The 24,732-nt window shown below is 41.1% G+C and overlaps 1 protein-coding gene across 5 annotated transcripts in view; it reads right to left on the bottom strand.

Annotated features, from left to right (window-relative positions):
- thada (THADA armadillo repeat containing) overlaps positions 1–24,732 on the bottom strand; it is a 137,936-nt gene that overhangs the window by 99,695 nt on the left and 13,509 nt on the right. For all 5 annotated transcript variants that reach the window (XM_034224981.1, XM_034224998.1, XM_034224995.1 and 2 more), the window contains exons 19-27: positions 23,775–23,911; positions 23,552–23,692; positions 22,936–22,974; positions 22,414–22,565; positions 14,355–14,464; positions 11,332–11,464; positions 7,399–7,521; positions 6,155–6,277; positions 5,205–5,296 (exon numbers count right to left, since the gene is read on the bottom strand). In XM_034224981.1, coding sequence (XP_034080872.1) covers positions 5,205–5,296; positions 6,155–6,277; positions 7,399–7,521; positions 11,332–11,464; positions 14,355–14,464; positions 22,414–22,565; positions 22,936–22,974; positions 23,552–23,692; positions 23,775–23,911 — 1,050 coding nt within the window. The remainder of the gene's footprint in view (positions 1–5,204; positions 5,297–6,154; positions 6,278–7,398; positions 7,522–11,331; positions 11,465–14,354; positions 14,465–22,413; positions 22,566–22,935; positions 22,975–23,551; positions 23,693–23,774; positions 23,912–24,732) is intronic.

The raw sequence follows: 24,732 nt of genomic DNA, 5'->3' as shown, positions 1-24,732 counted from the left end.
AGCAAGTCTAAAGAAAATAAATAATGTTTACTAGTCAAACATGGGCCAGGGCAGTTTGGCTAAGACCAGTGAAAAGGGGCATAGCAGGAGTCAAGATGGGACAAACGCTTAACATCATAACACAATAATTATTCATCCGAATTTTTGCATATTTTCCCGGTTGAAAAAAAACAGTATTGAAAATTGATAATGACAAGATAAATGGAGTCAGGTTTGAAATGGGGAGCAGGAGGGCTTATATCGTGGAAAGTGTAATTTGTAGTGTTTTCATGTTTTTTTATTGCACTTCTATAATTTGACTTCCTTATTTCTTTTATGTTTTTACTTTATTGTATGTTGCACTGTTGGAGCAGAATGGGATTTAAGATTTTCATTAACTATTATATTGTAGATATTTTGCATATGACAATAAAGTCATATATATTGTAATTAAAACAGGCATAGTATTCGAACACAACCGGAAGTCCACTGTATAAAAAAGCAACACTTCTCTGCAGCTTCAATTGCCGTCATGAATCAGGAGTACTGGTGGTTGATCCAACTTCAATTACAGTTCATTCAATTACCTCATTAGTTGTGATTGAATTCATATATTTCGAATACTCTCTGTCCAAAAAAAGTGACATAAGGAGAAGCAGCAGAGGGGGGGGGGGGGGTGGATGGAGAGACTGCTGATAATGCATTTTCTTGTGCCAAAAACTCTACCTAAACACATCCAGCCTTTATGTTTGCTTACCCTGAAATACAGCCAGAGATAAACTGTGTGTGTATGTACACATACTACGCCGTGTGTTACCATAACATGTGCTTATGTATGTATTCTCTCACACAACTGTAGATAAAATGACAAACTTTATATTTAACACTGGCGGTCTCACTGCGGCAACCGCCATTCAGCCTCAGGGCCAATAAAAAAATGTGTATTTAACTCTGCGCGTCTAAATCCAGCCGTTGCTAAAGGGAAGAGCTCTGGTCTGCTGAGCACATGATCTCAGGCCGGGAGCGTGCACACACACATTGTATACATCACTTCAGAGGACATTACATTGACTTACATGCATTTCATGGAGACTTATCCTAACCTTAACCATAACCAACACATGCCTAACCCTAACCCTAAACCTAACCAAGTCTTCACCCTAAAATGAATGATTCCCCTCATGGGGACCTCCATTTTGTCCCCATAAGGGAGGCGAGTCCCCACACGTGACTGTGTAAACAGATTTAGGTCCCCACAAGTATAGTAATGCTAGGCCACACACACACACACACACACACACACCACACACACACACACACACACAAGCAGCAGACACAGTCTTGGTAGTAAAGTGGGTCATGTGTATTGGTTTAACCTGGATCCGACACACTCACCTCCTGTGACCCGACACACAGATTCACACACTGATAAGAGTGTGGGGATAACTGCAGCAGTGGAAGAAGTACTCAATACTACATTTGTTAAAATACTTTGTTCCAAGGCCTGCATTCATATTTTCTTGAGGGTTTAATAATTATTCAGGTGGTTTCTTATATTATTATTTTTAAATGTAGGCTCTATGTGTGAATGTAGGTGTTTTAATAAAAAAAATAGGTAATATTTTCCATCCACATAATAAATAAAAAATGGACTACAGTACCAAAATGAAAAGTACTTAAGTGTACAGGCCCATTTTGGAATTATATGTCTGAAATTATTGGATAATGATTATTGATGTATTAATGCTAGATATTTCAGCCTATAATTATAAATAATTATGTATTTATTTATTGATTTATATTTTTGTGCTAGCTAATAATCTCATTATTTAAAGTAACTAAAGCTGTCAGATAAAAGTAGTGGAGTAAAAAGTACAATATTGGCTTCTATATTGTAGGGGAGCAGAAGAATGAAGTAGCATAAAATGAAAATACTTAGTTAAAGTACCTCAAAATTGTGCAATACTTCAGTAAATGACATCCCACCACTGGATACCTGCAGATTTACACTGCATATGGGAACAAATACAGGACACAACATTGTGTGTGCCCCCACCCCCCCTCCTCTGCTCTCTCTATGAGACTCTGCTGCCTGGAGGACAAAGGTCAGAGGTCGTGTTGGAGCAGATTAGATGGGGGTAAAAGGGGTGAGGGTCACAGAGCAGGACAGAGCAGAGGGGAAAGGCCTGCTCATGTTTGTGGGCTCACAGCTGTGGCTGTATTAGGCACAACAAGTGTGTTGGAGATTAGTGTGCAGTTTCTTTGAGAATCCAAACATATAATAATGAAAGTAATACATTCCACCCGTCTCAGATGGTTTTAAATAACTTCCAGACACCAAAGAGGTACAGCAATCCAATATTTCACAATAAATAAGAGTCCAAAAGCAGAATACACTCTTAATGTGCTGTGTGCCTTTAGCCCAATTTCAATTATGAACCAAACTACTAAACCTAAAGTAAGGTGGGGTTAAAAATAGCTCATGATTCATCGTATAAAGATGTTATTAATGTATATATTGATTTATCAAAGACAGACATCCCTTTGCTCTACTTAAACATGTGTTCCTTTATCACCACCGTTTGATGATACTACTTTGACTTTCTGTAGGACTTTGACTTCTAAAGAGTGCTGTATTGGTTGCTTAAGTTAATAAGAAGAAGAACGGGAGAGCCCAACACTCGACTTGGATTTGATTCTTTTAGCCTTGATTTAGACTTCTGAAATGCAATCGTTATAAGTTCTGAGAGTGTAGCTTTCCCATTCTATTTGTATTCAAAACACCAAGGTAATGTAAATATGGAGATGTTTGCATGTACGATAGCGCAAAGTGAGGAGCTGAAGCAGGAGGTAGATACAGCTTGGAGGTCGGAATGCAGAGAGCAATCCATTACATGTATCTCATAAACGATATCAGATCAACATGGATGCACCGCGATGGAGCGGAGGAGTGTGAGCTGAGTAGAACGATAATCCAACAGCAGACAATATGCCTGGAACCATGTAACTATGTCAAATACACAGCAAGACTTCCCAGATGCACAAACTGCTGCAAATCAACTAGTTAGTGCATAAGGGAACTATTCATGCTCCAAAAAGGCTTCTTATGAACACACGGCCATGTATCAAAGTGGACAAGCTGTCACAAAGCGTTTTCCGCTGCTGGACATCACAACCGTAACATCGTGGTAATGGCAGAAACCAGAATTACAGCCGAAGGAAAAGACAGACGTCCACGGTTAAGAATGAGTTGCAGCTTTGTGGCTCCTGCACGCACACTTCTGTGTTCCAGGTCGAAACAATAACATTTACTGCCATGACAACAAACATGCTACAAGGGCACTGTTGCAAAGCCTTTCTCTGCTTATCAGAGCTCACGCACCCTGCCAAAGTTATAATGAAGAGAGGAGCAGGCAAGAAGAGTGGAAATAAGTGACAGCAGCACAAAGGGAAACACAGCAGACTGAAAACACAAGTGAAAACAGACATGATAAACAGCAGCAGCCTTGGCTTGGTTAGGAGGCCTTCAGCAGCCAATAGAAACACAACAAAGGGAACCAGACCACTTCCTGGAAAAGGGTCCGAGTCGTGTGAAACTTCACCAAGGATGATCTGTTGCTCAACAACTCACCTCTGAGCTCAATATAGACCTCATTACAACTATCGTAGTACATGTACATTATGCTTGTTGCTGGATACAAGATGGAACTTGTCTGATGTATTTACTATAAGTTCAGGTACACAGGGCTATTGCATATTCATATGTCCAAATAGAGTGCTGCTTGGAGGATGTTTTTGTAGGCAAATCTGAAAGTCAGCACATCTCTAGTTCCCTCGACAAAGCAAATGGAATATTTTCCATTACATGTTTTAATAACTCTGTGGCAAAATGGTTCTTCAGTGTGTTAATCTCATAGGCTGTATATATAAAGGTTCATCTTAACAAATGACCACCAAGTTGATGTTTTTTTTATAGCATTCATTACATTTCTAGATGGTCTGAACTTGCCCCCTAACATGTATGCATCTCTGAGAGAGTGTGTCTCTTTCTCAAACCAGCTGAATGTCAACGTCAGCATGCTAACATACTAGTGTTAGGAGCATAGAATGTTTACTATGTTCACCATCTGCGTATAAGCATGCAAACATATGCTCACTAGAAGAAGAAAAAAAGGAGTATGTCAGAGACTTTTCAATATCAGTTATTTGGTAATGCACAGTAATGTTGGAAAAATGTAACATTTTTAACAACATTTAGGATTTCTTGAGCTCCTGGCAACAAACATGGTTTTCTAAAAATAAAATGGTCAAATTGTTTGCTGTTTGAGATATCTAAAACACAAACCACATTTGTCAAACAACCCTCAACAGTTCATAACCCTCTACACTTAAACCTCATTTGCACAACTATTGTTGTTTCTCAAAGTTGCCCTGTGACTCAGATGTCCCTCCCTTTGTGTTGTTACAGCAGCAGAGGAGAAGATCAGCTCCACAGACACTCATGAGCAGTGGCTTTGAGTCAAATGTGAATTTGGGCAAAGTGGTGTTACAACAGTGTCCCCCAGTGGTCAAACAACCACCATTTAATGCATGACTTTGTATTACCATGGCTTCAAATGATTTACGGTTGCTTTTTTTGTTTTGATGCAAACACAAATATATCATTTGTGTACATCTTTTGCTATGCAGTCCTGCGTTTCTAAACTATTTTATTTCTTAAAACGACAAGAAATGACAGTTTCATTTACAGTTCAAGATGACTTGCTTACCAAACTTTAACCAAAGTCTTTCCAGAGGTCGTTTAAAATGTGAATATTATACTTCTGCAACATCAACTGTATTTACAAAGTCCATTTTAACAACCGTATATCTCTTTTGTGAACAGTCTACCTTTCTGTTTGTCCATTTCATTTCCTCTTGTGTGTTAATGATTATTTATAGCACTGGTCTGAAATGCACCATTCAAAAAACTAAAGTAACTTCATCTTTGACACAAGTTACACTACACTGTATAAAAGTGGAATCACCTCAAGGTATTTCATGTTTCATAAGAGCCAAATCCTAATTTCTTGTTGCTAAGAACTTTTGTTGCACTATTCATTTTGCCTATTTGACCTTTGTTGCAAATACATGTCTGATAACCACTGGCTATGATGTCGTTTGTATTCATGGGGAGAATCCCATTGTAATGGTGGAGCGGTTTGAGAGAGGGAGAAGCAGCAGACCTGTTCTTTTTCGAGTGCTCGTCCTTCCCCTTCTTCACTCCGAAGATCCTCGTGATCAGAGTGCTGAAGAGCAGAGTGGAGGAGTTCCTCACCTGGGGAACACACAAGGGGAAAAGTCAAGGGAGGATATGAGACAGGAAGAGGGAGTGTATGCGTGAATGGCTAAGTGAATCCAGTCTAAGCCCCTTCTCTATAAACAAGGAGCGGCTGTTAAATGGTAGATCATGACATTTAAATTCCACTTTTTTTTTGTGTGTCTTTATCTGTTTTTTTAGTATGTCTTAATTGTATGTATTTACATTGTGTCATATGACTTCTCCCTGCAGAACAAGTAGACTTGTTGTTGTTGACTTTAATTCTTACTGGACTTTAATTGAAGAAAATAAATGCTCTGCTAATTCAGTGTATTGATACCATTTCAATTCTTCAAAATAGTCCCTTGCTTGTAACCTGAAATATCTTATAATGTAGAAGCATATCACGAAAATGCAGGGGTTTTTTATTGGCAGTAATTCAACATTACTCTTATAAAAAGACAATTATGAAACGTTATCGAGATCGCAATATGGGCTTATATTTCTTAAAGGTAAATATGTGTTCAAACACCATAATGAATGAAGTATTGTGGGGCTTTAGAGCCTTGATATTGTGTTCTATAAATAGAGACTTTTGGTACAGATCCGCTTCAAAAGTCAATAAGAACATATCTTGAATCATATTGCACTTAGAATATCAGCCAAAATAATTGACTACAGGTGAGAAGGTGGGTGGTCGCGGGTTTTATCAGAAGCTGGCAAGATGTCCCTAAACCTGCTTAGAGTCCGCACAACTTGGCGCGCTAAAACTTATAATGGAAACACAAATCAGTGCAGCATGATTTGACTCAACACAGCCAAAAGACGTAATAGTGGATATTCTGTGATAATGTTAAATTGGAAGTGGAAACTCACTGCCCAAACAGGAGAGGTGAAGCCCAGAACAGCAGCCTGCATTCCGTCTGAGACGAAGGGAATGATGTTCTCCCCCAGACGGGTGTCCCGGTACAGAGCCCTGAGGATGTTCAGAGCGTGGACCTGTGGAGAGGTAAACGGATCATTTAACCAATATTCAACAGTATCTTGAAAGCACCACTTGATTTAAAATTGTAATCTTGTTTCCATGCTATTTGGTTACAGAACATGTTGACCTGTTGAGCCCCGGGCCTGTTTTTCAGGTCTCAGGCTCAAAAATAACATTTCCAGAACAAATGACCATATCTTCCCTTCTAACAGGGTTAAAGTAATAATCGTTTTTCTCAAAGCAATGATACACCTGTGAGTTGGATGTAGAAGAGTCAGAATCAATATAGATGTTTTGATTTTAAAGTAGATTCAGATTGAACATCGTCAAAAACTTTAAATTATTGTGTCTGTCCAAAAAAAACAACATCAAGCTGCCATACACTCTGGAAGCTATCATTAGCAGCTAATATGAAAACATCAAAATTGAATTATGGATTATCAATAATTTTTTCAAAGTGACAGACACATTGGATTAACCTATGGATTAACCTATGGATTAACCTATGGATTAACCTTCAGCCGCGTTTTTCTCGTTTTAATGCCATTGAACACGACTTTTGATCAGAATAACAGCTAAGGTGAGCATATCTCCGTGTTTTGCTACCTAAAGCTACGTCGTGTGTTGTCTGGTTTTGCTTCCCCTGTCGCGAGTTCTGATCGCTCAGTGAATGATACTTATATCTATAGAATCTGTGTAATCTCAGCTTGCTAGCAAAGCTCGTTTGTGCAGATCCAATAAGTATAACGATCGATTTATACCTAGAGTTCTGTACTAAGTGCGTCAGCATTTTTTCGCTCAGGGCTCATTTAGACGCTTCTTGTGAGACTTGTGTTTTGTTTCGGTAGAAAATTGTTCATATCGTCAGTTAGCTTAGTTTCTTCCCGTTAAGTGAGTATGACACATTCATAGTTTACTAAATTTTAAGAAGCCCTGAGACACAGTTTTGTGAACAAAAAAGCCTGTTAAGCTCCGTAGCCCCTTAACAGGTTAAAGGAACCTAAGAGTAGGTCAAAGTGTATGAGGGATTAAAAGATCTTAAATCAGTCACAGCAGCATTTTTTCCCAGGTAAGACCGGACCAGACAAAGGACTCATGCATGAGCTGCTGGGGGAAGGGGGGGGGGGGGTCAGACCTGAGGCACGGTGGAGCTGTCGGTGGTCCTGTTGGTGGAGGGCATGGCCAGAGCAATCAGTTCTCTCATGGTCAGTTTCAGCAGACTGCAACTGGACAACTTGGGCTCAGAGGAGAGCAGGGCCTGCAGAGGGCAAAAGAAACACATTAAAACACAATATTTTCAGTAATTACCGTGTAACACTCCTGAATTTTCAAAACGATAAAGCAGAGCATCATTGCATTGTCTTTCCTTGTCAAAATCTGGTGCTCTTTTACCAACAATGCAATTCTGAGATTTGCATGAAGTCTTCAGCCAATGATGCCTGAAGTGGAATACATATTTATTTTGAGATTTAAGTGCCATTCCCTTTTATTAAACACAAAGAACTACACAATTCCGTGAACTCTAAGTTTTGTTTTACTTGAGGATATAATTGTCTTTTTTTATGACAGTAAGCAGTTTGAGCAATGTTACATAAAGTGATAAACCCCTTGTTAACAGTTATTACAATGTACTGTATGGTTTGCCATTCATTTATATTTGTATTCCCATTAGCCTCAATACTTTAAGTTACTTCTTACTTTTGTTCTTAACTTAAAGAGTAGACCTCTAATCTCAACTGAATCAGGCCCATCAGTGGTATTTTATGACATAAAGTCACAACTATATGATTACATAAGTTTGCTTATGCTAAAGGCTCCACTGAATGACATCATCTGGATGTGCCGGCCGGGAGTTGAGAATGTGGCAGGAGAAGGTGACAGCAGTTGGCTGCTGTGTGAGAGGAGTCTGTGAGGGGGGGTGATGGGAGCCAGCTGTGTGTCTGGCCTGGGTTATGGTTAGGCCTGGGAGGGATGCAGGAGATGGAGCAGGAGGAGGCACAGTCTGGATCTGATGAACTCTCGGGTGGAGGAAGGTTTCCCGGATCTCACTCCGTCTCTCTGTGTGAAGGAATGCAGCCGACGCTCCGCCAAGTTCAAATCCTGCTTCTCCACAAACGCTTTCCTCTCTCCCTCCCTGTTATCTTCTGTCCCCTTCACCCCCCTCTTAAATCCCCCATATGGGTTTTCCAGAGGTGGGAAGTAACCAAGTGCATTTACTCAAGTATTGTACTTAGGTACAATTTTGAGATATTTGTACTTTAATTGAGTATTTCCATTTTATGCTGCTTTGAACTTTTACTCCACTACATGTATTTAATACCTTTAGTTACTTCACAGATGTGGATGAATGATGTGAAATATAATCAAGTGTTGAATCAGACTTTAGTTCCACCTGGAGTAAATTCACAAGCTACCCTGCAGTATACAAAGTCATTCAAACTAGCTGCTCCTTTACCAGCTTTGAGAACACTTTCATGATCAATCATTATAAAACATATCATATATATTATTCTGAAATGCACCAATCTGCACAATGACTACTTTTACTGTCGCTACTTTCACTATATTTTGATGAGAATACTTCTGTACTTTTACCTGAGTAACCTTTTGAATGCAGGACTTTTACTTGTAATATTCCTACACATTTTGGAGAAACCAGCTCGAGTGCGCTAGAATTTGAAAATACACAGACGGAAAAAATCTACTACTTCCTCACAGAGCCCCTCCTCCAACACACACGAACGCGCACATGACCAATGAGGGCACGAGATAAATGTGTGTACAGGCAGGTAGGCCATCCAGTTATTTTAGCCGGGCCGGCTAAAATGATTGGTCGTGCTTTTTACAGTACTACGGCTTCCACAGATTTTGAATAGATTTGTTGTCAAAGCACTTCAGATATTCATTGCTATCGGGATGTTAAGAGCATTCCATGGAATATAACAAAAAGTGTATCTCGAGCCGGTTTCTCAAACTTACCTACCCCACCTTTAAGTACAATATCTGAGTACTTTTCTGTGTTCTGCTTTACTACTCTTCTTCTTTACTTTGCAATATTTCCAGCTAGACAACAGGGATGTTTAAGGTTTTTATCAAGCAGAGAAACTCTTAACAAGTCTGCAAATTTAAATTCTGATTTACAGAAGATATTTTATTTTTATTTTGTCATCTACCTTTTTTCTTACTTGTTTAATATTTATTTGTAATACTTATTTATTGTATTTGTGTTTTTAAAAACAGCTTTAAATAGTTATATTGTTGCTCTTATTTTCAACTTAATCCCTCTTGCTGTGTTGATGTATTACACATCAGAGCAAATTCCCTGTATTAGCGAACCTACTTGGCAATACACTAATACACTTGATTATTAATTGCATAATGTTTCAGAAATAATCCAGAATGCGTGTTGCTGAAGTTTCCAAGTTTCAGAAAGGTACAGACTTTTCAAAATCAAGAGCCCAAATCTGGCTAAGCAGAAGGGTCAGTGATGTCAGCGGTGCCGCCATCGTGCCGTTAACCACTAGAAAGAGCCGCCCAGCTCTGAAATGACTGCTATGATAAAACATGAACTCACGTCTACTTTAATATCAGTAATCAGAGGAGGGGGGGGGGGGGGGGGGGAGCAGCAGCTGAACAACAGTCTGAGTCAGTGGAGTGTTGAGGTAGTCACAGATTACAACACATTGTTAGATGTGAGCGGGACTGGTGACTACTATGAGGGGCTCAAGCAAAGGACAGTGTGTGTGTGTGTGTGTGTGTGTGTGTGTGTGTGTGTGTGTGTGTGTGTGTGTGTGTGTGTGTGTGTGTGTGTGTGTGTGTGTGTGTGTGTGTGTGTGTGTGTGTGTGAGAAAAGAAGGCAGATGGATTAAGAAACTCCATGTACTTCCAGCATGAGTGCACCAGTGGCATGCCAAGAACCGTTGATTGCACTTCTTTTAGAAGTAAACAGGAACACACACAAACAGTATTTATATTACAAAACTTCTCATGTTACAGTTCAGACTGGATAAGAATTTCTCTTAAATCCAGAGACAACATAATAAACATAAAGCTGGCAACACTATATTTTTCTAATGTTCAGGTTCGTATTTAGTCGTCTACTGGGACATGTCTCCATGCTGTAAAGTTCAAAAAGCTCTTTCTTGTTCTCATACTGCCTGTCTTTTCACCCTCTGTCTGAAACCAGAGCCCAGTCTGCTCTGATTGGTTAGCTGGCCAGCTCTGTTGTGATTGGTCAACTGCCTAGAGATGTGTCAGAAATGTCACGCCCCATAGCCTATCATGTACAATGTGTTTTAGCGATAGCCAATAGAGGCGCTACTGCTATATTGTGATGTCACTGTGTGACGATAGTAAACAAAGGAGTCCAATGGAGGCGTTTCATGCAGGGGGGGGGGGAGTGTGTGGGAGAGAAACCCCCTCTGGCATGAACATTGGGATTGTAGCCTCTGCAGATCATTTACATTTTTTTCTCTGGAAGTTTTTCCTTGTACGATGTGAGGGTCTAAGGATAGCGGGTGTCGTTTTTTCTCATACTGATATTCTGAACAATCTGTGCTGTTGTATTTGCTGTAAAGTGTCTCTACTGTAGGCTAATTTTAGTACAGCACTTTGGCTCGACCAAAAATCGTTTATAAATGTGCTATATAAATAAAACTTGATTTGATTTGATTTACATGCACACAAATCTATAGAACACACTGCAGGAAATAGAAAACCCCGCAATGCATAGAGCCTCTTTAATGTCACAGGCCTAGTAACAAATCAGGCAGCAACCAAGAAATTAAACATCACCACAAGATCACTAACCGCAACAAAGCATCACTGTGTGCAGATGGTTAGATTCACCAACGGAGAGCAAACCAATGTGACCGTCAGTCCTACACACTCTGAAGAGACTGAATCAGAGCAATGTGCTTTCCACTGACCAGAGTCTGCATCTCCTGCGTTCTGAAGTGTTTACAAAAAAACGATATCCCCTTGCAGCTCTTCAAAATCCACAGCGTGAGTTCACTTTCAAAGCGCAGATACTTCCCCCAGTTGTGAAGCTTACACCATGTTTACCCACCTGGATGTAGAAGGGTATCCCCGCGCTGCGTCGTGTGGCACACAGCTTTGACGACGGGTCGCTGGATCTAACCTCCTCCAGAACCTCCGAGAGCCAGCGGGCCGGGAGCTGCTGCAGGGCCGGACTCCCACTCCTGACACACAGAAGCACACAAGAGAGTCATTTTACACATACTTGCATTCAAAATGTTTTTGTCTTAATGATCACATTAGAACAGGGGTTCTCAAAGTGCGGCCCGCGGGCCAATGGCGGCCCTCGGAAATGTTTCTGGCGGCCCGCGATAGTTAAAGTGACACGCTGAAATGCATGCGTTATATTTTAATCCTCCATGGTTCGTATCTAGTAAGAATTAGAATGGAATTTAAGAATGGTAAAACTGCGCCCCCTGGGTTATTCAGGTTATGAATAGACTTATTCAATAAAAGAAATTGAGCCATGGTAGCAGTTTTAAGCTATTATTTTGTGCATTATCATACACGAGTGCCTTTTTTAAATATATAATGTAAAATGTCTGAATTATAATGTTACTTTGTTAGATGACCAGAAACAGAAATAAACATAATTTGATTGACGGTCTTTAACGGCTTCATATGGTCACCTGTAGTGGTTTGTGCATAGCGTTCAGGTTCTCTGCCAGAAGCTTGTTGTTAACTGGATGAAGATTTTTAGTTCACGTTTGAATCTTAAATTATAAAAAAACAAGCTGAGCTAACGTTAGCAACAGTTTGGCTTGCAGCTCTTCAGGAACTTTGTCCGTCCACTAAGCAGTGTCGGAGAAACACACATCTTTAAAGTAAAACTGCTTTTTTTGTGTTTTTACCAGTTTTATTCACCTGGTCATTTTGGTTTACAGAGGAGAGCATTGTGGATCATTTGTCTCCCAGTAAACGTATAGATAGAGCTAACAAGAGGTTTCCATAAAAAGAATGCTTCAGTTTAGAAAGTGTCAGATTCATTATGAAAGGCATTGCAATTCACTTGATTAGCTTTCAGACAGAAGTTTCCCGATTCTGATGTTACCATCACGTATTCAATCCCTGCTGTGAACTTTGTTACACATTTCCACTGTTACTCTATGGCATCTTAAAGACAAAGCTCAGAAGCAGGTCTGGCCAACACACAGCCACACCTGCCAGAAACAGCTCTGCGCTGTTCTGTAGGAAGCAGCTGTTTAGAGAGTCAGTGGAGCAGAGAGGACAAAGTAAAACAATCCAACGTGGAGGAAAGAGCGAGGGGGGCTGCGCTGCCACACACACTCCAGGGCACTTCATGTGTACTTCATCACACACACACAACAGACTTCAGACAGGGACGCCACACACACACAAGAGACTTCCCCATTGACAAACAATAGGAATAAACTGTAAACCAGTTATTTACAACAAGGGGTACTTTACCCCACAGGGTACTTCTGTAGAGTCACAAATCACTGGTGGAAACAGCTCAAAGTCATGGATAAATGGTTAGAATAGTTATCTAAAACTAATAGTAAATGGTTTTAAAAAGTAATGTTCCCTGCGCAGTACATAATGGCAGCCCACTGCTCCTAACACTAGGATGGGTCAAATGCAGAAAAGTTAAATGAAGATAAAGTGAGAACAAGACACGCAGTGAGAGTGGAACACATTAGAGCCAGATCTCGAGGCAGAGCATCAAACGGGCCACAGTTAAGCACCCCGCAATCAACACCCCATAACCCAGCACACGGCCTGCATACCGAGCACACACTGCTCTTCCCCTCCTGAAAACAACACACTCACATCCACACATGCCCGGAGCAGGACACACACACTGCCTGTGCTCCTCCACACAACCACCAGAATGTCGTCTCGTTTCACAACACACCGCCAGACTGGTTTCTGTTGGACAACAAAACAAGAGAGTTCTGTTTTAACTGCTCAGCGCTGGGTGGTTCAAAGTCAACACGTGTGGCTGTGACGGTTTTGTGGTTCGTCACCTGCCGCGGGGCCGAAGACATCTTCCACAACTTGGCGGTGAGGAGGGAGAAACAGGGAGGTAGAGGCGGGAGAGTGAAATTCTTTCATGTTGTTGTCCATTTTTTTTTTTCTCTTTCCCTCAGGAAGATAGTAGTAGGATTCTTTCCATCAATAGCACATGGATGGGGAGTGTGAATTGGAATGTGTATGAGACTAAAGTCACGTTTAATGTGGAAATGAAATAATGAAATATTAGTGTTTTACGGTGTTCTTTTTCCACACACAAACCAATAAATCTGACTGAATATTACAAAATTACAAGTAGTTAAAGGAGTTTCCCAAGATTCTGATAAGATTATTAATATCAATCTGATCTGTGTTCAACAATTATGAAGCCACGGCCTGTGTGCTGGCTAAATTAGCCTAGCACAAAACAGTTAGCCTGTCCTGGCCTAAATAGTGATGTCACAAAAAGACTAGTTTACGAATACTACTATACTTTGGCATGTACGATACCTAGTATACCGATACCGATATCAGTATAAAGGAAACAAAACTTGAGGTAATGCGTAGCGTAAGCTTTTTACTTCTTGCAATTGCATTCATGTTAAAAAGTGGTGTCAATATACTGTATGGAGATTACCCTGCTGAACGAAACATGTCAGTATCATAAATGTGTGTTTATTTCAGGGTCTTATTTCCTGCAATATTCTAAAATCCAATGACAAAAATCCCAGAGTTTTTAGTCAAGGGAGTCCTTGCGATGCTAACTACAAAAAGTTTGTCATCGCTGTACCACTCTATTTTATCAGCTGGTTAATTGTTCTCATGCCGTGCGTCTGTTGGCCGTCCAGAGAGCTCCGTATGATGAATAACACCTATTACAAAGTCTTGACGTAATTAAGTCAATTATCCCTGAAGAGTGATACTGACAGGACCCGCCTACGTGCTAATAACAAGGCACACTGACACTCCGTCATGATGGGGGCTAATGCCCTCAGCCATTCAGCGGTATTACCTTTCAGCCCTTTGCCCGCAATGTGAACACACACACACACACACACACACACACACACACACACACACCTGCAGAGCATCTCGGTGAGGCGTACAAAGCCCACATAAGCCAGTTCAAAGGCGCCACGATGACGGGACTGCAGGAGCTGCCGACGGAAGTACAGACCGACCCCCTCCACCTGTAACAGAGACACAGAGAGGGAATCAGAAACTCAACTACAACAAGAGCAACACTGTCCAAGTGTGTGTGTGTGTTGTGTGACTCTATTCTCCAATAGAAATGGATGTGTCCATTTATATGAAATAACAGCAGTTAAAATGATGATATGACATGTAAGGTTCCTCCCCACATGAACATTAGAAACGTGCAGGAAGTGAGCATTGTATCAATAAAGGTCAAGAACGCGAATTGTAGTGTTTGTCATTTGTTTGTTGTCTTTATTGGCAACAAGTGCACTGTCCAGGCATTTCTGAGGTGCCCTTGAATAAGGCACCAAACCCCCAACTGCTCTGGCAACCAAAACACCTGCAGCCTGTTTGCTCTGACAACTATACCGTGTATAGGTCCAGTCCAATTTACCCTCGGGGATACATAAAATATGCTCTTCTTATAGAGATATAAAGCATCCAAGGGGCATTTTACCCAAACATCTAAATACATTACCTCTTACTGTACCTGTAGTGTGATGCATACATTTGTAGTGTTTAGGTGTGAGTTGCAGAGGAATAATAGAGATATTCGCCTTGAAATATCTGCCTTGTCTCCACCATATTGAAACTAGACAGCATCGGCTTATCGTGTTTGAAGGGCCAAAAGAAAGCATGATCCTACTTATGGACAAGAGGCTCTCCTGAGCTAGCCCTTAATGTGTACATCCTGTGCCATCACAAGCCTCCTGTCCATGAGTATATGCATGCTTCCTGTTAAAAAATCACGACATATTTTTTGTGAGAATTATTCCACTAGTACAATGAAAATAAAGCAGTAACATCTCAAATAAACCACTCTTTGTAGCCTTTGAGTTAGTGTGTGAATCATTTTGTAAAGTCAAGCAATTCAATCTAAACACATGCAATAAACTTAATGCATTGGCAACAAAAAAAATCCCCACCCCTGTAAATGACCTCATTCCATTCATGGTCAGTCAAATGCATACAGTAGTAAAAGTGAACAACTTCCCTTAGCAGCTTAGTCATTAAGACATCAAATGGTTCATTGTCTCCAACTCCTAAATTCCAACTAAAAGCAGAGCAGTGGTGTGTGTAAAAGATACTCAGAAGAACTGCATCATCTAATCCCACTATGGCCTTTTCTCTATTTGGCAAGAGAAGTGAAGCTGTAGCCCCGGAGACACTCGTGTTTTAGAGACACAACTTAAGTTTTCAGCCAGTAAGCATCGAGCATGTCAAGCGTGAGAGCGGCATGTCAGTAGCGTGACAAGTGTGTTCAAAAAAGGATGCTGAGACATCCACATAATGGCCACTGTCAGTAAAACCATCACGTTAGTAACAGTGTTAGCGACATTATTCTAACTATACACACACACATACACAACTCAGTGTGTAAACTGGTGAGTGTGTTGCAGGTGAGGCGGCAGGGCGAGGCGGACACAGAGCTTCAGTGCCCTGTCATTTGGGCTGTGGTATCACCGCCACCACAGAGGCGGCCAAGCCTCGTCTTAGTCAGGGGTGGCATGGAGGGCAAAGGGAGGGGTGGCACGGCCCAGATGCAGAAGAAAAAAATCCCCAAAACAGCCCCTTAGGGGATGTGGGGTTAGACACAACATCTAAACATACACAGACGGAGACCCGCAGATGAACCGGGAGCCAGTCACTGGAACACCCAGCCAGGAGCCCTGATGTCACTGGGTGATAGAACAAGGATGCGTGACAGGGAGTTTATAACATGGTAGTGTAAAGAGAACTTGATACGGCGTTGAAAGTGGGGTCTGGTTCATTCATACGGAAAGTTGCTCACTGGCACATGAAGCCAAAATGGCCTTTCTATCAAGAACAATAATATCCGGAGTGGCGATATTTCGCATCTTTGGGCCCATAGAGCATGCGCACTTTAAGCCCCGCCTCAAATCTGCTCCGTCATGGCAGTCTGGTCTGTAAGTCAAGTCTGTTTGGGCCCCAATGGCTTCACGGACTGACACAAAGAGATGTTCCAGTATATGGAAATTAAGACAATTTGCTTGAAATGTTCTTACCAAATACGTTGGTTTATTTGAAGAAAGGAGAATGTGCTAAAACAGAAAAAAATAAGGAAAATAATGTGTAAACCAAAAATAGAAAAGAAATTTAAAAAAAAGAATAAACTAAAATGTAGGGCTTAGGCAGCCTGTTTCTGGCCACATGACTGGTCAATAAACTCGACTGACCCAGCAGACTTAAATTGCACTAACTTTAACACCAAAGTATGGCTTAAGCCTTAAGTAAACCACAGCCATACCAAGCCCAATGACTTGTCACATTGGTGGACAGAGTGGACTCCCAGCACAGGCCTGACCTCACCAGGGTAAAAATGGCAGCGACAGTCACCGTTAGATGGCCCGTGGCTGCCGGGCTTCAGACCGCTGCGGTGCTGAGCTGGGCCGAGCCGGGCCTATTTAAAGCCTCCCCTTCAGAAGGTTCCCGTCTGTGTAACTGTTTAAAAAGGGCCGAGCAAGCTTCCTGGGGGAGGTTACAGGGGGGCTTTATTTAGACGTCAACTTCCTGTTTGCAAACGTGCCTGTTTCCCAGAAAAAACTGTGCAGAGAGGAAAGTTTTCCCAAGTCTAATTACATATATGTGTATGGCTCGGGGTCGTGATCATAATAGTTCACTTCTGGCTGACAGACAGCTCAGATCGTGTCTGTTGTTGTTGCTGCAATTTGAATTGTGAAGCTCTGATCTATAAATGGTTCATCAACTTTTCTAGACTAAGTTTGGTAAATATGTCGATGTGTAAAACGAAATGTATTGACAGTTAATTGGAGTTAAAGTATATGTATTTCATCATGACTTGCAACTGTTATTTTTCTGATATATACAACTCAGTCATATTCACTTATTTAAGACTTGATTAACCTTCACCTGTTGGAAGCAAGTCACGCATCAGGAAAAGTTGTGGATGAGTTTCTTTAAACCAATACAGCAGAGGGTTACAGATCCAAGTGTCAATGTTTCTTCAAGAAAAAAAATACAGTAAGTACGGAGTGCTGCTATAACAACGCAAACTTCTAGACATGTTTACATTTTTATAAATATGGGCATTTTCTCTTATGATAAGTCAAATTGGTCAAGGGGAATAGATGTTGTGCCTGATATCACTTCTAATTTGCTACCTAATTATCTTATGTTTGTCTTTAGTTGTAAAGACCCCACATATTATTAGATGTAGGGTCTATCTTGTATGAATCACTATCATTTTGCTCAATCTTTATTTGTTATTATAAATATACTCTTTCTAGTTTTTCATTTGCAAATACAACCATACACACATGTGTATATTGCTTTTAGGTAAACCCATTTTTAAATCTGCAGCCACGCTGATAGAATTGTGTCCAATGAGGGTGGATTGATAAACCATGATGTCAATTGCATCCTTTTAAGGAGTTAGGGGGAAATATGCTCCATCTTTATAGATTTTTAGAAGTAGAATACACAATATAAACAATCCTTTTTTACACTGTGAGAACCTTAGACAGTTATCTTAGGGGCCATAAAACTCACTTTTAGAATGGTCGAAATATTGTGCACTAGAAAGCAAACACAGAGCTATGAGATACAAAGCATTCCTATTGTGTTCATAGCAGTGTGTGTGTGTGTGTGTGTGTGTGTGTGTGTGTGTGTGTGTGTGTGTGTGTGTGTGTGTGTGTGTGTGTGTGTGTGTGTGTGTGTGTGTGTGTGTGTGTGTGTGTGTGTGTGTGTGTGTGTGTGTGTGTGTTTCTCTCTTAGTCACCTCTGTGTAACCAAGGCTCCAACCGACCCAGGCCGAGCTATGCCAAATAAAAAACCAAGCTGTCAAAATCCAGCTGACCAGCCACTCTGGTGGTCTGTCCCACTCGTACAACACACACACACACACACACACACACACACACACACACACACACACACACACACACACACTATTGTCCTTTCAGGATTTCAACGTGTTTTTCCTTCCTTTTATCTCAGCCGTTGTCCCTAAATTGTATGGTCAACAACAGACGAATGAAGTCATGAAATAAATAAATCAAATATAACCATTTACACCCTCCCACAATTGTAGAGTGATGCCGTGATGAGGACTTTTTGTAGGCAAGGGCTTATTCGAAACATATTGCATGTCACAGTTGGGAACCTTTTGTCAGTATCACTCTGAAGTGATTCTTTACTTAATTACATCACGACTTGCTAATGATGATATTCATCATATGGAGCCTTCTGGAATGCCAACAGAGACGCATGAGAGAAATTAACCCGATGATATAAGAGGTACAGTGATGACGTATTTTTTTTAGGCCTACACTGAAGTTAGCCTTGACAAAAAACAATGCCATTTTTCCTTTCTGAAGTATGGCAGAAAATAAGATCTTTGGCAAACAAACGTTTATGGTAATTAGACGGTTTGTTCAGCAAAATAATCTTAACAATTAACAATTCCAAATTGGTTTATGTCACCACGCTAAGCTAATGGCAGCTAATGTTTGGTTGTTGACGAATAGTAGTTTTATTCAGACACTTGTTAGCAACTGTTGTTTTTAAAAGACCAAAAGCTTCTGACATTCACGAGTGGGCTGTTAACTGTATGTTGTAGAACAAAACTTCAGACATCTGACCAAAAACTTGCTAAAAAGAACTGTTGGCTTAGTAAACAAGGTAAGGAGAAGGTTTTAAAACGGCAACTGATTTCTGGGTTTTAGGACTCATTCCTGAACCACTCTATTCCTGTTGCCTTGGTGCTACCCAGTGACAGAGACATCTGCACGGTTGCCAGGCCAACTAGGATGTAAAACAGGATGCTAGCTGTGGGCCGCAGAAGATGTTGTGTGTTATGGACTCTAACACACACACACACGTCTGCCCATCATCACTGTGGTAGGGCAGAATGACTGTGTCCGCAGAAGCCTCGCCAGACCCAACTTTCCAAACACTATTGGAATCACCCCACTGAACGGTAATGCGAACACACATAAACACACACACTTCTTGCACATTCTTACACAGAGCGTGGAACCGATGACAAGTAAAAGAAATAGAAATGCAGTAAGTTCAGAGTTTCCTCCCGTCCACGTGGTCCTGGTTTATTAAATCATCGGTTATGTAGGAAAGTCGATCGCCATAGTTACCACAGCTGACATCCATAATATCACCGTCAATTATCTCTGCAGGACGCTGCAGGAAAGAAGTCAATACTGATGTCACAACCACACTGACAGTGTTTTATAGGGCCCGATTACATTCAGCGTATTATTGTGTCCAACTGCTTCATAGGGTATAATGAACAAATTGAGGACATTTTATGGAGCATGAAACTGAAAAACTCATTGACAAGTGTAATGTGCATCACTGAGGCCTATGGGTTTCACATTCATGCACTTAAGCCAGTTTAAATGACAGACAAAAATGAGTAAAATATGGATTTGTGGTTGAACTGTAGCAGCGATATAGCTGAGAACATGGAAAGAGAAGTCAAAAAGTAGGCCATTTGTTCTCATTAAATTGAGAGTGCAACGTATTAATACGATTACAATGCGATCTTCGTCTTACTGCATGATGACAGACAATTGCTTTATCATAGATTTAGTGATGGATTCAAAACATTTGAAAAAGTAGCATTGAAGTAATTTGTAGTTACTTGGTTGTTGTTAGTAAATCACACAATGATGGTACAGCGGCGTACTCCTAGACTGTACCGTATACTGTATTTGCGTTTTTTTCAGGGGGTACTTGGCTGAAATGAAATATTATTAGGTTCATATTTGTATTTAGTGCCTCTTCTGGGACATGTCTCCATTCTTTAATGTTCAAAAGAGTTTTTATTGTGCTCATACTGCCTGTGCTGCAGCACCTCTTTTCACCCTCTGTCTGAAACCAGAAACCAGTCTGCTCTGAAGCTATTTTTATATCGTTACAAATACAAACAGGAAATAATGTGAGAGCCATTTTATGAATAAGAAAAACAATACAATGCTCAGCCTGCTGCTTATCTTCTAGTAAACAGTGTAGTGATTGTCTTTGCACACATTCCTGATTTCTTCATCACACAAAACAGACATTCAGTACAGTGTGATACTTTCTACTTTCTCTCTGAGAAGTGTAAATACATGCTCAGCAGGCAAACACAAACACAGCCTATGTCTGGTGCCCTTGTTATTATGGACGTTCACATGCTGAAGCACTCAAGTATTCCTGTGTGAGTCTGTCTGTCTTTGTGTGTGTGTGTGTGTGTGTGTGTGTGTGTGTGTGTGTGTGTGTGTGTGTGTGTGTGTGTGTGTGTGTGTGTGTGTGTGTGTGTGTGTGTGTGTGTGTGTGTGTGTGTGTGTGTTGTTTAAAGCGCCCAGTGTTTTCTTGCTGGTGGTGGAAGTGATTTGGAAAGAATGCAGTGGACAGGGAGGGGCGTCGCGGCCGTTAAACCAGCAGGGTCGGGCCTCACATGAAAGCGCAACGCTAACAAGGGCGGATGCTAATTGAAGAGCCTCCCAGCGTGGTGTCACAAACACACAACCACACACACACACATTCACATCATTCTTTGCAACAGAACATATACACATACGGTCAAATGAATGACGCTTTTAAAAGAAAAAGGGAATACTAGGTTTGTGTGTGGATATAAACAAATCTCATGCCAGTTTTTTCTGTCTGATTGTCTTTGTATGAGATCCCTCGATATGGTCATGGTGGGGGGCCCAGCTTAGCTTCTTAGCAGCAAACTGCCACAAACTGTCATACTTTGGTTAGCCTTGTTAGCCATCCTATTCCCAAAATGTGACTTCAAAGCAGCTAACACGACCAACACTGTAGGGAGCAGAGCTGGGGCTATTTTATATTTTAGAGCATAATTTAACATATTACTGTGTGGATTTATTTTTTGAAGTAACATGAGGCCAGGGCACTACAACTGAGTCGTTGCCCTGATGTGACAGGATCTGACGATGACAGTGATGAAATAAGCTATTTGTATATAGATCCATCACATGTGGACACAACATGTTGCTTTAAATGAGGACAGTGTTAAGCTAGTGAATTGTGACATCCCTATTGTACAAATACTGAATACAAGATAACAATATCCAGCCAAGTATTTTTACAACATTATCGGGTAGAAATATATATTGCTTATCCAAAGTAAATGGGTGCAGTGATACGAACAGCGCTTTAGTAAAAATGTTTTTGTACCAAATTAGCATTAACGCAACATTTTGTCTTAAAGGGGACCTATTATGCTAATTTCCAGGTTCATATTTGTATTTTGTTCCTCCACTGAGACGTGTCTCCATGCTGTAATGTTCAAAAAACCCTTTATTTCCTCATACTGCCTGTGCTGCAGCACCTCTTTTCACCCTCTGTCTGAAACCAGAGCCCAGTCTGCTCTGATTGGTTAGCTGGCCGGCTCTGTTGTGATTGGTCAACCGATGTCCCAATCTTTAGCCTATCACGTACAATGTGTTGGCGCGATAGCCAATAGAAGCGCGAGTGTTACATAGTTATGTCACTATGTTATGGAAGTAAACAAAGGAGTCCAATGGAGGCATTTCAGGCACAACCATTCAAATGCACAACAATATATATAACACACTACAGGGAAGGGAAAGCCCCAAAAAGCATAATTGGGCCCTTGTATGTTTGCCTTTGTGTGTTTACTTTATTGCATTCAGTTTATATAACATATTTAAATGAAATCTCCATAATTATAACCATTTATCACTATTATATACAATTATTCTTTTTAGTGTACGGAGGACTGGATTGCATCCACCACTATTAAAAGAATCCAGAATACATTTTAAATCGAATTGTTAGATACTGAAAGATTCACACAACAGTAGATCTCAGGCTCAACACACACAAACACACACACACACACTGGGCTGGATGCTACTGTATATGTGGCAACAGCAGCTCTGTGAGAGTGTTTGGTATGTCAGGAGCTCACCTGTTCTTCAGTGATGAGTCCAGCGTGTGTGTCGTCGGCGCAGTGCAGAGGCAGACTCTGACACAGCTGTCCCAGCAGCATGGCCACTTCCTTCATGCTCCGCCAGCAGCACACCAGCACCATCTGGGCTGTCACTCTGTAGCCCTCCCCGCCTGAAGTCAACACACACACACACACACACACAGTCACACACACATGCAGAAAGTGACACGGAAAAAGTTTGATCACTTTTATTACCTCATAACTTCAACTAAAAGATGTGTTTGTTTTATTATGCAATATGCCATGTCAAAGCGTTGTTTTCAATGGAAACTGAAGACGTCCAGAGTAACGTCTTGTGCTAGTTTTTGTGGTTTATGAAACACACATTACACAGAGCCATTTGACTTTCTTTATCACAGTGGCTTGTGTAATCATTTCATATGATTCATTGAAGTATTGGACTGTGCTCTGTATAAATATACCACACAAAAACGAGGTCAAACACCACCCCCATCAGGACATTAGGAATACTGTACTCACAAGCAGAAAGGTTGATGGGCGAGTGTACGAAGTCTGACACTATGGACCGCAAAGAAAAGAATAATGTGTGTTCGTAAAATCCCTTTGAGACAGAGACAGCAAGGACATCATTAAACACCAAATTTGACAGAGCAAAACATCGAGACCAACATTTAGTAGAAAAACTCAAATCTGTCATTATTGATTTCACCTTCCAACTTCTCTTTCCCTCCCTATCGCAAAAATACAGGCTCGGCACACTGTCTGCATCTGTCATGGTCTTTGTCCACAGTTCTAACGATAGTGATACTAATGCATTGTGTCTGGTTAGGGAGGTTATTAAATGCATATTGCTGCATGTTTGCCGGTGGGATTGGCTCTTAAGAAAGGGCCTAGGAGAAGCAACATTTGAGTTTTCCCTCCAATTGAGACAAAATAAGAATCTTCGGAAAAATGAAACGTAAGCAAATGCTTAAATAAACCTCAATTGCCTGGTCAACTGTTAAATATGTTGACAAAATGGTCAACCTACCTGTTTTCTTTAGCACACTAGCATGTTCCTGTCTCTTTTCCCTTGTGCAGTATATTTACTGGTATTTGTATGTAACTGGAATCAGTACAATGATCTCTATCTCACCTGTGCTCAGTGACGGTGTGTGTGTGGTCTGTGTTTGATCATCTCCAGTGTGTGTGTCCAGCTCTCTGGCGCTGGTGAAGAAGTCGTTGCTGTCTCTGGGCTGAATCTCCTGCAGGATCCTCTGCAGACCCGCTGACGTCTCTGTCCAAACACACACAAAAAAGATGCTATATTAAAGTGGAAACTCAGCATCATCTGAGGCCAGACTGAGAGATGGGATTACCTGAGTCTGTATCCATGGGAATGAGTCCCTCTGGGGAGGAGCTCTGGACTACAGGGGACACCACGTCAGACATCCTGTAGCACACAGCGATCAGCTCCGACACCACACACCTCCACTGCTCCGTCTGGATTAAAGTCCTAAACACACACAAACATTTAACAATAAAGTATGTAACTGACAGGGTGAGCAGAGGGGTCTTCAATCAGTCTGAAGGGGTTTGTTTTGCCATTATGAGCAGCTCACGGCATGTTATCCGGCTTAATACACAGCTACTGATTGAATACATCAATAATTTGACTCAACATACTCATTTAAACATGATTTTAATGATTTAAAAAGGAATCGTATTGCACACGCTAAGAAAGTTGTCCTTTCTACTGCACAGCAATCAGAATCTACAACGGTAACTCAAAATGACGGCAGCACTGATTGTGTAACTGTCCGAGTCTGTTCCATGAACCAGTCTTTAATACTACGAGAGCCCATACTGTGTTCCTGTAGGTGTTTACTTCCTGTATGTCTTCTGCTGGTGTATTGTCCAGCTCTCTGAGTCTCTTAACCTCTTAACTTATCTTGCGCTGGTTTATTTTTATGTCATTTTCCAGTAATGTAAAATGAATATTCTAAAAGTATTCCACAGTGTTTTCTGATGGAGGAAAGCTCAGAGCGCCCTCAGCAAAGGCCTGCTATCCCTAACGGCCCCTACACACGGCGGCGTGCGTTCTGCCCATTCACTTTGAATGGGGTGACGTCACGATTCGCCGAACTGCATTGTGGGAGCAAAGCGTAGCTTCTCTCGCGGTGCTCGCTGCAAAAGTAGAGCAATGTTCTACTTTTGCCGCTTCGACGGAGGCGTCAGCCAATCAAATCCCGCGTATGCAAATCTGACAGTACAAGCGCTAGCCAATCAAAGCGCGTGTATGTTGGGAGAGCCAGACCGCAGTTATTTCCCATATGT

This window comes from Gymnodraco acuticeps, unplaced genomic scaffold (genome assembly GCF_902827175.1).
Source record: "Gymnodraco acuticeps unplaced genomic scaffold, fGymAcu1.1, whole genome shotgun sequence".
Taxonomy (NCBI): domain Eukaryota; kingdom Metazoa; phylum Chordata; class Actinopteri; order Perciformes; family Bathydraconidae; genus Gymnodraco; species Gymnodraco acuticeps.
This window is presented reverse-complemented; position numbering and strand designations above follow the sequence as displayed.